This window comes from Manis pentadactyla, chromosome 9 (genome assembly GCF_030020395.1).
Source record: "Manis pentadactyla isolate mManPen7 chromosome 9, mManPen7.hap1, whole genome shotgun sequence".
Lineage (NCBI taxonomy): Eukaryota > Metazoa > Chordata > Mammalia > Pholidota > Manidae > Manis > Manis pentadactyla.
In genome coordinates this window covers 45330920-45346273 of record NC_080027.1, presented here as the reverse complement: position 1 = coordinate 45346273, position 15354 = coordinate 45330920, and the positions used below count along the sequence as shown (strand labels likewise).

The 15354-nt window shown below is 36.3% G+C and overlaps 2 protein-coding genes across 2 annotated transcripts; both read right to left on the bottom strand.

The window, feature by feature from the left end:
* Positions 1-3499: 3499 nt before the first annotated feature.
* LOC118933114 (olfactory receptor 52N2-like) lies at positions 3500-4462 on the bottom strand. Its single transcript, XM_036927087.1, has one exon. The coding sequence runs from the start codon at positions 4460-4462 to the stop codon at positions 3500-3502; it is 963 nt and encodes a 320-aa protein (XP_036782982.1).
* Positions 4463-11509: 7047 nt separating this feature from the next.
* LOC118933038 (olfactory receptor 52N2-like) lies at positions 11510-12472 on the bottom strand. The gene has a single exon (XM_036927007.2). The coding sequence runs from the start codon at positions 12467-12469 to the stop codon at positions 11510-11512; it is 960 nt and encodes a 319-aa protein (XP_036782902.1). The 5' UTR covers positions 12470-12472.
* Between the last annotated feature and the right edge of the window lie 2882 nt (positions 12473-15354).

The following is a 15354-nucleotide window of genomic DNA, read 5'->3' as shown; positions in this document are numbered from 1 at the left end:
TTTTTTAATTGTTTCTTTGTTTTTACATTAATAGATTGGTACAAATACTTGAAAAATTCTTATGAACCTGAGCATACACATGTCATTTTTTCCACCAATTCTTTTGGCTCTATGCCATAGAGGAATACTATTTAATTAAGTTCATCTGAAATAATGATGAAACTCCTAAGAGGAGTTTTGGTCATTAAAAAAACATTTTAAGATAGTAAAAATGGAAGCCACAGTTTAGAAGAAAATACATGACAACATATGTGATTGACAAAGGGATCTTATTTTGTTTATGAAGAAATCCTATACATCAATAATGAAAAGGAAATTCTAAAAAGAAGTGGGCAAAATCCTTAGCAGCCACCAGCCCTGCCCCAGCTGCAAAGGCATTCAAATGGCCAAGAATTTGTGAAAATGTATTTCATATTCTTTGCCATCAGGAAAATGCAAACTAAAACGTAATGAGATGCCACAACACTGACAAAAACAAGTGTTGGGAAGGCTATAACTAGAATTCTTATACTTGGTGAGAGTTTAAATTGGTACAACTTGGAACACAGTTGATAGTATGTACCAAAAGGGAACCCAGAAATACTGTATGATCCAGAAATATCACTCTTGGGTATTAAACCAAAGAAACATGCAAACATTTGCTCCAAAGACATATACAAGAATGTTTATGGTGGCATTACTCATAGGTGCTCACCAAAAAAAGTCCTTCAGGAATACAATAATAAATGAACATATTCATCGATTAGAATATTATTTAGGAATGAAAGTAATCAAACTAATACTTCACACAGCATGGTCAGCTATAAATATAATCATTGCCATTTTTAAAGTTGAGAACAAATCTCTCTTCTGAAATTTGGTGTTACAGCCTATGAATCTGTATTTATTTATTCTTTCTTCTCCCCTTTCCTTCTTTTCCCTCTGCCCTCCTCCCCTCTTTTGTTTCTCTTTTACCATTCTTATCTTCTCTTTTATTTTCTTTACATGTAGCCTGCAATTTCCTGGGTACATGTGAATTTCTCTTTTTTTATCATTGTAGTTCAAGTATTAACTGTCTACGAACATCAAATACATTCAAATGGAGCACTTCTAAATGGAGAGAGAACAGTTACTGCAATAAATGGTGTTGAATCAACTGAACTGAGTTGTGTCTCTGTGATGAATTGCCTGTGATGAGTCTCTTGAAGTGTCTCTTTCTTTGTATGTAGTACACTCTTAAAACTTACATGCATGCATCAATATTAACTTTAGATCCATTACTCTTTATATGGCTTTGGATATTATTTCTAGTCCAGTCATCCTGAGCTCTGTTTTATTAACACCAAGAATATTTATGTTGTGTCTTCATTATCTGTACTTTATCTTCTCTCAACGTTTTTCCTTTATAGTCTTTATCCACTGCATATTTAATTACAAATTTATAATAATTCCCAACTTAAAAGCGTAACATTTTCTTTACTCTTTAATAATAGATTTTAATATTTTATGTTTTTACTTGCCTAATTAAACTCTCTTTTACCCATTCGTCATTGTTTAAGCCTGTCCTGTTACCTTATCATCTCATTCTCTACTCTGGGAATCCAAGGTATTTCTGTCCTTATTCTTTTTTTCTCCTTTTTCATAGGTTATATGAAGTTATGCCTATTTTCAAAACATTTTTTAAGTCATTTTTGCAATCTACCAGTAAACATTTTATATGCCTGTCATAATCTTTTCATTTTCCTGTATGGTATTTCCTTTCTCTTTCTCAGGACATTGTTATAGATGCAATATAATTCTTATTGTCTGTGGTGGTGTTGCTTTCCCTCTTTATCTTTAACCAGAGTTAGTTTTTAAACAAATATGGAATATAAATGTCTTTTTTAATTTTTTTTGTCATCCTTCTCATACACAGATATGGAGGGCAGATTAATATATGGATTCCTAAACCACTTGTCAGTTTCTAGCAAAGTTGACCAGTGTCTCTCTCCTCCTGAGGGAGCGTTGTTACCGTGGCTGCTAGTGGTCAATGTACAATCAAGGTCCATCCTACCCATATCCCTCTCTAGGGTAATTATTAGGAAAGACTTGCAGACTAAATGTGTTGGTATATACCCTTATCCCTCCCTTTCAATACCTAATTCCTATCTAATTATTTTCTATATTTTCAGTTTTCCCCAGTATATCAAAGAAAGTGAATGTGCATGTTTGTGTGGTTGCAGGGAGTTACAAGAGACGCATTAAGTATCAGGATGTGCATTGAGTGCTCTTATTACTAAGCAGATAAAATAAGTGGATGTACAGAGAAAGACTATTGCCAGAAAATGTCTTTGTATATTTTTATCTTTCTGGATCCATTTATAGTGATAATATTTGTTGCATTGGTGTTTCCTCAAATTATTATGATAATAACATTTTTTCTGTATCTTTTGGCTGGCAGACATAGACATTTTAGTTCCCATTCAAAGACTGTGATTCCAGATTCTAGACTTCATGCTTTGTCAAATCTTACACATAGAATATAGGGAATGGAAATCAGTATATAAAATGTCTTCAGCTTGTTAAGCGACCAGCAGTGACCCAAGTGTAGCTTCTTATTTGCTGCATGGACAAAGGACCTGATTATAGGAGACAAGTTCAATGTTTGTGAATAACTTGGTCATTATGTAAACTTTCTTTGAGCAATCAACTTCACTTTGTTATCAAACTACGGTAGAGGATTTTCAGCTGTGGTAGTTGAGCCAGGAGAAAAACAATTCTATTAATCAGTCAAACCCAAATGTTTGTAGATTTTTCTGGTAAATCTATTTCTTTTCCTACTACCACTTCACAATCACAATTCTATGTGTGCTTCAAAAATTTCCTGGAATTGTCCTTAAAAATTTGTTTGTTCTAAGTTTTTGTGGCTTTGTTCCTTGCTTATTATTCAATCTTTTATTTAGATCTTACTGATACAAATATATGAATATCATTCCCCTTGATAGTGGAAATTCAATACAGCTTAGGTATACATGAGTTTATAGAACTACACTATACAAAATGATTCAGTGAAAGGAATAGTGGGAGTAAATGAAGTCACTAAAATGTGTGTGAATGGCTTTATGAAACAGACTCTGAGAATTCTTTTTTTTATGGATATCCTCCAGGAACAGGTGAATCTCCAGAAGAAGATGAGGAAATCTTTTATATTACTTCTTGTGTGCACTCCACTTGAGATTTGTTCAACATGCAAAACACAGTAGGAAATAAGCAAAGCAATTATTTCTCAACAGCATCGAGGTTGTACTGAAGTGAAATTCCTTTTAAGAAAAAGTAATGCTTATGTTTAGAAGGAAATTTCCTATTTATTAATTCCTACCATTGATGCGCCCTCCAAAAAAATAATTCAGTTAATATTATAGAAGATATTCAATGAATATTCTTTTTCTTTAATGAGACCAGGTGGTCTTAAATTTACACTCAAGAATCTCCTCTGAAATATTATTTGTCTTTACTTAATTTTGGATATGAATTCATGAATCTATTTCATTGTTAATACATCTTTCTCCTTAAAAAGTAATTTGATCACCCCTTCTCGTATCTGCTTGGTTTTGACCCCATAAACAATGGGGTTCAGGGTAGGAGGTGACATCAAATAGAGATTAGCAATGATGATATGGATGTTGTGGGGAATGTTTTGTCCCCCAAAACGGTGAGTAAAAATCGTGAATAGGGCTGGAACATATGTAATGACAATAGCACAGATATGGGATGTACAGGTGCTGAAGGCTTTGTGACGAGCATCTGCGGATGACAAACTTATCACAGCCCGCAAGATCATAGCATAAGACACAGAAATACAGCAGATGTCAAACACACCAATAAGGAGAGCAACCATCAGTCCATAGATAGCATTCACCCTGAAATTGCCACAGGACACCTTGGCCACAGACATGTGGTCGCAGTAGGTGTGGGGGATGTGGTTGCCCCGGCAATAGGGCAGGCGCTTGGTGAGGAAAGTGAATGGGGCGATAAGCACCACACCCCTCAGGAAGGTGGCAAGACCAGCCTTGGTGATGACAGGGTTGGTGAGGATGGTGGCATAACGTAAGGGGTAGCAGATGGCCACATAGCGGTCCAGGGCCATGAGCATGAGCACCCCAGACTCCATCCCAGTCAGCATGTGGACAAAAAACATCTGAGCCAGGCAAGCACTGAAGTCAATCTCCTTGAGGTTGAACCAGAATATGCACAGCATATTGGGTACAGTGGTGGTGCACAAGGTGACATCTGTGAAGGAGAGCAGGGCCAGGAGGTAGTACATGGGCCGGTGCAGGGCCTCCTCATGGCTGATGAGGTAGATGAGCCCACAGTTGCCCACGACAGCAATGATGTACATGAGGCAGAAGGGCAGGGAGATCCAGATGTGTGTGTCTTCCAACCCGGGAACACCATTCAGGATGAAGACCCCTGGGGTCAGGCTGGAGCTGTTGGCCCCAGGCATAGCAGCTGATGGGAGGGGGGCATTTTACATTCTTTATCAGCAATTACTTTCTGCATAGAAGAGAGAGAGAGAGAGTTTGGGACCACCTAAGAGGCAGTGGTATGGACAATGATACTTCCAAATGCCACGAACATTCACCTTGTTGTAATTACTAGGATTTTCTTTTCTCATAGCTCTAGCAAGAGAGTCTGAACTATGGTGTCTAAAATAATTACCCATAGGTGCCTCGTTAGCACAGTAGGTAGCGCGTCAAGTCTCATAAAATAATTACCCTATTCAATGTCTCATTGTACACTTTGTCTAAGTAACTATTCTCACATTCTCCAGCACTCCCCAGCATACCTCTTACACTCCACCACATTCCTATAAAAAGCTGTGAACTGTACTACAAGTGTCTTCTTCCTTCCAATAAGATACTTCTATTCTCTCCTCTCCTCTCATTCTTCTTTTGCTAGCTGTACTTGAGTCTTGTCACTGAAATCATGTGAGTATATTTAGAGGGTCACCCTAAATGAACCAGCCCTTCTCAGCAGGACCTTTGTCCTGCCTTGAAGATTATGAAGAAAGCTGATTCACCATGTAAAATTTGCAATAATGTTCCACCTAACTTGCTTAACATAATCCATCGTAGATAGTCAATAAAATGTGTGTGAGTGAAGGAATGTTGAATTAGTAAGGATTTGGTACATCTGGTATTCAAGCTCACATAATGCCAATTTCATGCTTTTCCATACTGAAATTTCGAAGGTAGTTCTTGAGTAAGAAAAAAAATTACTTATATTTCTACATCATAGGCAATTTTTATGGAATTTTAGTAAAAATCTTATTAAAAATTTGAATTCCATCAGATATGGCATCCTTTCCTTTTGGCTTCTGTTTCTGCTATGTTATTTTATTAGTTTCCTAACCATTCTTAATAAAAAATTTGCTGTAAGGAAAGCCTTTAAATTCTAATAGTTACTGACTCTCTGTACTGCTTTAATTAAATAATATTTCTTTTGTTATAACAGTACAGAAGAAAATACCTTATCTTTGGATTGCTATTTTTTGTAGAAGCAATAGAAAGGATTGACTGATAATTGAAGGAATTTTTAGAGTTCGAGATGTTTGAGAAAATGAAGTTTCCAAATGGTTAAAATACTTCCTTTCACTGAAAAAAATGAAGTGATCTAGGCTCTGAAGTAGACGTAAGTCTCACCATAAGCAAAGTCAATGCCAAACACCCCCACTGTCCAGCAGAACTATATAGAAACTTGCAGTGTGACGGCATGTATTTCATGGCTATAAAGCCATGAATCATAGCCCAATAATCTGGAGATCACTGTTGTGTCCATTCCTTCTGACTGGAATACACAGAAGCCACCATGTAAGAAGGAATCCAATTTCAGAGCATCATGATCTCCAGTTTCTAAACTGACTGCATCTCATGTAAACAATCCCTTTCTGTAAGAAAGTTCTCCCAAACTTCTCCAGAAATGTCACCACATGGAGAAACCATTATTTCATAGTCTTAGACCAGAGATATTGGAAGATTAATCTCTGCAGTGTCTGCCATCTTTTATATGTGCACCATGATGACATGAATAGGATAATGGAAAATGAGTCTAAGTCCAGTGGATATCACCCAGATAGAAAAAGAGCCATTACCTCTTAAAAAGAGAAAGGGAAAGACAAATACATTGTCTATTTCTAATATTGCCTTCTTCTAGCTGTCCTTGTATTCCAGGCTATTGTATTCTTAGGCAGTGATGTCTTACTTATCCCAAAACAGGTATTTTTGAAAATTGCATGCTCACCTCAGTGTTAAGCACGGTCAAATCCCTATTCATTGCTGATAATAACTAGGAGTTCTTGGAAATCTGGAATGGCATTTTCTTACATAGGTTTTTCAGTTTCCCTGGAGACTCTCCAGCAAGATGTCCCAGGCTGATTGAATCTCTATAATTAGATTTCTCATTGAAAGAAAATTAACTTTGGACATGGGAGTAATAGATCAGTATTTAAAAGATCTGAGTAGAAAAAAACAAAAAATTAAAAAACACATTAGAGCTTAATGCCTTTTCCCAAGTGGGAAATGTCACTACCATGTCAGAAATACACCCTTAAGTGTAGGAAATCAGAAAACTATAGAAAAACGTAAAAATGTTGGGAAATAACTTATAATCCTAACACAGAGGAATAATCACTCTAAAAAACTTACTGTACTTCATTCAATAGTTTTATAATTATTGTGCATGACATTTTTGTATAAATTTCAGACTATATTGAGTTTTGTATGCTGTTTGTTCCTCTACTTGATATAATTTTGTTTTATAACATTATAATATTTTCACATGTCATCCTGCATGCCTCAAATAGACATTTTCAGTAGTTAAACCTTCTTTCCATCAAATAGCTGTACCAAATTTAATAAGCATTTCCTTACTCCTGAGTATTTAAATTATTTCTCATGTTTTCTATCAAAAATAATTATTCTATAGATATCCTACTCCACTCTCTTTCAATTACTAATTCTTCCTCTCCTAAGATAATTGAAAAGAGGATTGAAGTTTATGGGATCAAGGGCATGGGCAATTTTAATTTTGTGGGTAAATGTTGGAAAATCATCTCCGTAAAACTGTTGATTTTCATTTTCATACACAGTTAGCAGACCTTCCCTATATAAATTTTGACCATTACATGCTCTCTTTTCTGCAGCTGGACTGGCAAAAACACTATCTCTTTGGTGTTTCAGACTGAATTAAAATGAACTTCACTTGTAGTGATTACGAACATTTTTTTCAGGTGGTTTTGGTCATTTTTTTTCTCATATTTTGATTATTCATTCACCTCATCTATCTTTAGTGGAAATGTTAATTTGCATTTTCATGCTTGCTCATCACTCTCAGTACTAAAATATGAACCCATTACTTTTGTCATAGTTCGCAAACATTTTTCCAAAGTAGTGTTTGGCCTTAAGTTCTATTTAGTTGTGAACAGAGATGTAATTGTTCTACATTTCCTCTCTCTTTGTGACAAAAAAAAATCATTTTATATATCATCCCTCTTGCGGGAAATGACATAATGTAGGAAATAAAGTTGTAGTATACCCACAAACTCACCTCTCACCTAAATTCTCAAAAGGAAATGCTATTAAAGCCTAAATTCTGGTGTATATATTTCCAGAAGTTTCTTAAATAAGCATTTAATAAACTATTAACACATTAACTTTGTGGCAGTTGGCGTGTTTAGATTTTCACGTTGCAGTATTACTAGCAAAGGCTATAGTTGTCCCCCATTCTCCTCAGTTTCTCTTTCCACAGTTGGAGTTACCTACCCATCTGCATTTGGGAAGCAGATGATCCTCCATCTCATGAGTCCTCGGAAGGTCAATAGTAGCCCAACACTGCGTCATCGCCCTCCCTTCTTATCATGTAGGCATTTTATCATCTCACAACATCACAAGAAGGGTGAGTAGAGTACATTGAGGTATTTTGAGAGAAAGACAGTCACATACCTTAAAGTGCAGTATATCATAACTGCTCTTTTTATTGTTAGCTCTTATTGTTAATCTCTTACTGGGCCTAATTTATAAATTAAACTAGATTGTAGGTAAGTGTGTATAGGAAAAAGCATAGTCGATATAAGGTTCAGACCTATCTGCAGTTTCAGGCATTGTTGGGATCATGGAACATATCCCCTGCGGGTAAGAGGGCACTAGCGTTAGTGACTTCCAGGTTGACTAAGACAACTGTATTTTAAAAAAATTAATTTGGTTTTGTTAGAAAGCAATAGAATACACCCAAATGTATTTTGATAAATTTTAATCAATGCAACTATATTCCCAAATTACATATAGGTCTCAATAGAAATCCTGTCCTTTTGGATTAAAAATTTATGGAAATAAGAATTAGTACAAAACTTTGGCTAAATATAGAGCAGGAGTTCTTGACATGGAGACAATGGTCCCCAAACTGGTTATACTCAACTGCATCAAGATTCTGGGGAGCGTTTTGAAAGAGAGACTATTGGCGGCCCTATAATCTATCACTTTTGCTCATAAATATTTGTATTAACTTTAGGCATTGACAGAACTAACCATCTTAATACAATTATTTTTTTCATTTCCAGTTTTTGTGAATTTCATTTTTACATTTAATTATATATATCAGAAGTATGAGTTATGAGGCCAAGATTTAACATACATTATGCTATATATGAATTATAAATATTTTAAATGTATCTTTCACATGTTTAGACACTTTTGCAACTAGTTTATTTTGAAAAAATTTCTCAACCTCTGCACTATAGAAAAAATTGCTATTCAAAAATGGGAAGTGTCTAGCACTCATGTGTTTAAAACTTTCTATGCTCTCTCTTGTTCTTACCGCAGAGTCCAAAAATGACTCCATGAAGTCAGTTGCCTTTCATAGATGTATGACTTTGTTTTGTATGAAACAAAACAGCAACAGTAACAAGAGAACAGGAAAGTAATACATTCTATGTATTTTCAAATACTTATACACTATAAACTCAGAAGGCACCAGCCCCTGATTTGAGCCCCTTGATCTTGTTTTCAGTCCCTTGAGTGTGGTTGGTGCCTTCCTCTGACCTCCATGCAGGCCATTACCTCCTCCTGGAACAATTGTTATCTCCTATCCTCATTCCACCACCGAATTAAACTAGTTCATCCTTCAGTAGTAGCTTAAATACTGATTTCTTCTGGAATCTTTTCTATTTTTATTATGTGTTGACACATTTCATTGTATCTATAATAATTGTGTGATTGTGTTTCTGCTGGATTTGATTGTTCCTTTCTCTTATTCATTTATCTTTCCATCATGTTCTAATTTCATCATCAAATTTGGGCTTGTCAGCAGCCTATTCATAACAACTATGTTCTTCCATCCCAAGTTAAGCATTGAGATGCATAGGAACCAGGAAGTCGACATGAAAATGTCAACACCTTTACAATGTACACCTTGGAGATTAAGGCTTTTGATCTTCAAAAGGGCTTGTTTATATTTCACTCCTGACTTAAGTGGGCTTGCTCACCCAGTGTCCAGCACAAATACAAGCCTAGGACTGGCCACCTACTGCCAGTGTGGACAGATCAGAATACCATGGCTAGTCTGTTCAGACAGAGACATTGACTAGTGGAGGGGCCAGGACTCCGTAAGTAACCCACCCACACCACATACCCAAAACTGAAGTTTTTCCTATTCTGAGGGATGTTAGGGTGAAAAGTGAAAACTTCTAGTCTAAATGAAGTCTCTATACTTGCAGTGATAGGAAGTGGAGAATAATTATATTGCTCCTCTAAATCTCTCTTCCTTTCCTTAAAATCGCTATTTGTTTTATGTTATCACATCGTACTTGTACAATCACCTGATTGTGATAGGTTCGCCTAAATTTTCCTTCTCCTTCCCCATCTCCTTCTCCTTTCTTCCTACCCTTCTTTCTTCTTCTCTTCTTACTACTTGGTTTTCCTCTTTTATATCCCAAACTCCCTGCTTTCTCTGTAGCCAGAGTTCCTCTCCCTGCTCCAGGTTGCAGTACTTTACCCTGAGGAGTTTTCTTAGCAAAATGGCCCACTGCACATACATACTCTTCCCCTGCCGCATTTCCAGCAGCACTTTGCACCTTCAACCGCATGCACAGTGGCCTACAAACTGTTTGTCCTCTTGGTATCTGGGGTTCAGAGTGTGTTTGGGCTCAGATGCTCGCCTCCTGCTCTAGTTCAGTGATGAGTCTTGCTTTTCGGGGTTATCTTGTTGTTTCCATGAAAACCATTTTTGAGTTTGTGATGAAGATGACATAAAATTAACTGGAGATTCTTACTCAATGACCTCAAGAAATTTATTTATTGCATTTTATTTCTCCAGAGTTTAAATTTCTGGCTTTACCTTATCGCTGCTGTTATGGCCCCCACAGCCCCTCTCCACAGCATAACACTGTTGTATTTAAATTTTAATCTTCATGTTTTGAGATTCATCCAGTTTTGCTGTTTGTGTAGCTCATATTCCTCTCCTATAAAATAAGAATAATTATAGCTGCCCCATAGTTTTGCAGTAAAAGTCAGTGAAATGTTATATACTAAGCATTCTTGTAACAACTGACAAAAATTTATATTTAAAAATTGCTGTTTAGGAAAAGTAATTTTTTGACTTTCCGCTAATGTTTTGGTTTGATTACTTGGTAAGCAAATTTACCAATTCCAAAAGCATGATTCTAGGAGACAGTAACTTTGCTGATCAGAAGTTCATAATTTACTTTACACAGAGACACATTTATCATATTTGTGTTTAAAAAAAAAGGCTTTACTTCCAAACTTGTAAAATTATGTTACAAAAATACACATTGTGATTAATAGATTTCATGATAATTTGACTATGTATAACATGATATGAAAATATCGTCTTTATGTTAGCAGGTAATAGAATATCATCTTAATACAACTAATGTTTTTTCATATTCATTTATTTGTACTCATTTCCTGGTCATATTCTCTTACTCCAGGTACTAATTGGAGTATGATCTTATTCTTTTTCACTTTTTATTGAATCTGCAATTTCTGAAAACCACATTTATCTTTCTGCTTTCATTTCCTTTTCTCTTTTACTTCCAGGAATCAAACTAAGGTAATTTTTTCTCCATTGTCCCTGTTTTCTCAACTGTTTCTCCCTCTATATTAAAGTCCAGTAAGCAGCACAGCCCAGACATGCTTAACTGGCAAAGAATAGGGACTTCCTTCAAGTCTCCTTTCATCTACTTATAAAACCTTTCCTCCAGTAACTGTCACATAGTGTCCACTGTGTCTTTCCAAGTTCTGCTTGACATCATCTCCAAGGAGTACTTCCCAGATTATGATGAACTCCAGTAATCATATCTGCTCCACCTTCATTGGTACGTACGTGGGTACATTCATAGAAATACAAATAATTACCTAGGCAGCAGAATGTGAGAAATAAATGATCAGACAAGATTCATTTTTCAAAGTTATTAATGTTTCACATAAACATGGGATGAAAAGGATGGCAGGACCCTTGGAATTCAGCACATACTTTATCACACACTCAAAGTATCTCTTACCCTAAAAAATAATTTGACCACCCCTTCACGGATCTGTTTGGTCTTTACTCCATAGATAATTGGATTGAAGGTGGGAGGCAACACCAGGTAGAGGTTGGCTATAAAAATGTGGACATGGTGAGGTACAGTATGTCCCCCAAAGCGGTGAGTGAAGAAGTTGAAGAAGGCTGGGACATAGGTGATGACAATGGCACATAGGTGGGATGTGCAGGTGCTGAAGGCTTTGTGGCGAGCATTTGCAGATGGCAGATTCAATACAGCACGGATGATCATGGTGTAAGACATGGAGATGCAGAACATATCAAACACTCCAATCAGTGTGGCAGCTATGAGACCATAGATAGCATTAATCTTGATGTTACCACAGGATAATTTGGCCAAAGACATATGCTCACAGTAGGTGTGGAGGAGAAGGTTGCCCCTGCAGTAGGGAAGACGTTTGATCAGGAAGGTGAAGGGTATCATGAGCGACACACTGCGAGTTAGGGTGGCAAGGCCAAGCTTGGTAACTCTGGTGTTGGTGAGGATGGTAGAATAGCGTAGTGGGTAGCAAATAGCCACATAGCGATCTAGAGCCATAAGCATGAGCACGCCAGACTCCATGCCCGTCAGCATGTGGATGAAAAACATCTGTACAAGGCAGGCATTAAAGTCAATCTCCTTGAGATTGAGCCAAAAGATGCATAACATATTGGGGACAAATGAAGTGCACCCACTAACATCTGTAAGGGAAAGCAAGGCTAGGAAGTAGTACATGGGCCGTTGTAGGGCCTTCTCACAGCTGATGAGGTAGATGAGCCCGCAGTTCCCCATGACAGCAGTGATGTACATGCAGCAAAATGGTAGGGAGATCCAGATGTGTGCTGCTTCCAGCCCAGGAATCCCACTGAGGATGAAGAATTGTGGGGTTAGGCTGGAGCTGTTGGTTCCATGCATGATGGTCAGTTGAGAAGCATGTTTCTTTCTGTTATCAGCAAAGATTTCCTATGTAAGAAAATAATAGGATTAGTTTCAGTCAGAGACAAAAGATGAGTAAGCTTTTTTCACAATATAAATGCTAAATTAAGGGTAAAATAATTTTTTGGTATCCAGACTGTGTTTTTGAACCTTCTGAGTAGTCCTGACTCTCTTACTGAATCCTGAGTATGCAAACATAGTGCCTGCTTAATCACAGAGATTCTGTAGTGGGTATAATTAAATAACAGTGTCCTAACGACTCCTTTCAGTTGTGTCATCTGGGTTATGGCCAATTACATTATGTGAGCCCCTACTAATTGCACACGAGTGCTATGAGACTGAGCACTATCTGTCTACAAATCTAACCCTGGCAAGTCTGTATTTTCTGTTCAGAATAATAAAAGACAGAGGATTTGACAGGCGAAAAAGTTACATAGATAAGTTACAACTTAGAAATCATGGCCATGTGCATTTTGTATAATATCTCTAAATGTTTCTTTCTGATACATGAAAGATTTCAGCATATACTTCTAACTAATGACATTATTAAGCTCTAATTGGTTCTCATAGTTTCTATTGATTCTCTTGATTCTGTGTATATAAGCTTAGTATATATGTATAATAATAATAATTTTTATGATCTTGGTATGTTATTTTTAGCCCCTCAAATAATATGTAAAATTATATTGGATTGTATGATTAATAGGATTAAATAATTTGCTTTTTGAAAACCATCAGCTTTCTACATTTTATGTTCTGAGACATGGATCTAGCATAAATGCTTTTTGAGTAAAATCATAAGAATCCAGAATCTCTTTTTTTCTGAAAAATTTTTTTCATCTTATATTTTTTAAATTTCTTCCATAGTCATTGTTTGCTTTAAATTCCCAACTTGAATTACTTGTTTCCCATAGCATTAAATTGTATATGGTATAGCCTTTTCAAACAGTATTTTACATATTGTTATTACATTTTAGTTTCCCACAAAAGACAACTTTTCCAAAGCTGTACTTCATAAATGATGCTATATAAACAATATCTATACATAAAAAGACAAAAAGCAGATTTTTCTAGAAAACAGGAAAAGATTAGAACTGATGACTTTTCAAAGCAATTGGTTCAACTGTAAATGCCTTTAACATTAACTTGAGTAGACTATGGAGATTGCCACCAAGACATGGAGCATAACATGTAAAATATATAGTACTATGATAATTATTTAGTAGTGTTATTACCATTATTTTACCTTATAAAATATATGTAAATAAAATCTTGTGTAGCCATCCCCTAAATCTCACTCACCTAAATCTCAATATCCTTCCATCCCCCTCAGAACAAAAGCCAACATCCACATATTTTCTTATGGCATCCTTTACAATTAGGACCCTTTTAAATCTCTGAATGTGTTTCCCAAGTACTCTAACTCTGTCCCTGTCCGTGTATCCATGCCAACTGGAGGTTTCTCAAACTTGGCAAATCTGCATAATTCAGGGTATTCCTCCTTGCCCCTTTTCAGTGCTTGCTTTGTTATTCCCCAGATCAGATGTGGCATGTACCTTTTTGGTTCCAGGTCTCTACTCATGTCAATCCCAAAGTACGTCTTTTATCATAGCTCCCAATTTAAAATTTCAACCACCAGGCCTCTGGCAATCTTGGTATAATGCCTTCCTTTCCTGCTTTTCCTTATTCTATAGCAATTAGTATTGCCCTTGATACTTCACTGGAATAAAAAGTGTATATGCACAGGGATTTCTGTCTATTTGGTTCACTGCTCTATCTCTGGCACTTAAAATAGTAATGGACACAAGAAAAGAGTTGTAGATAAATGAATTTCAGAACATCATTTTTTTTTGGTTAGTCTTTTTGCTTGTACATAAATACTTTAACAAATTAGTATGCATATTGAAAAGTAAGAGTGCATCTGGTTTCAAGATGTCTGGAATTGCAAACATAGGCAAAGGAAGTTGACGATATTTAGAATGGGTGTGAGTACATGGAGCAGATGCAAGTAACTGCCTTTTATATTACTTTGTACACCTCAAGGTCACACATATGGTGCACAGGAAAAGTTATGGGAAAGTAGATTTGGCAAAGTAATGTTCATTCATGTGAAAAACAATCTCTAACAATATAAGAAGATTACTGTTATTACATATATTCTAACAAAGGAAGAGTGACATGTTTCATTTACGTTGTTTTCTGGAAGTGTTGGGCTACATGGTCACTGAAATTCCTTCCAATTTCTGCACTTACTAATTTTCAGTGATGGAGGTCTTCCTGCTTCCTGAGGAAGAGTTCTTCATTATGGAGAACAGAGAAGTTTTTCTATTGCTTATCCATAGCATCATTTCTTGGTCCTTATTATATCAGCACATGGAGTCACTTTCCTCCAGTGCCTTAACCTCATGTAATCTTTTCTCACTTCTCCTGCTCCCTCCTCAAGGTAGCAGTTTGCAAATCCCTTTGGTTTCAGAAGCCTAAAGAACTAGAAAATTCAGTCCTGCATTTTCAACCGTCCTCTGGCTCAAATCCCTCCTATTTAGTTGCAGATTTTCTGTGCACCTTATCTGTTTCTTTCTCCTAAATCACCCAAACTCACCCTGACGCCAGATGTTTTAAAATCTTGATTCATGACCGATATTGCTCAGAAAAATTGCGCAGCATTGGTTAGGAACCCTATTTAACAACACTCAGTGGCTTCTCTGGGGATTTTCCAAGCCAAAGTAGAAAATTTGTTTGGGCTTCACTGATAGATGTCCCAGAGGTCTTTGATGGAAGGGAGGTAAATTTATCTTTGCTGAAGCTAAATCAATACAGGTTTCCCTGACTATATGAAAGTAAAACTTTCCTATGAAAAATTTCAT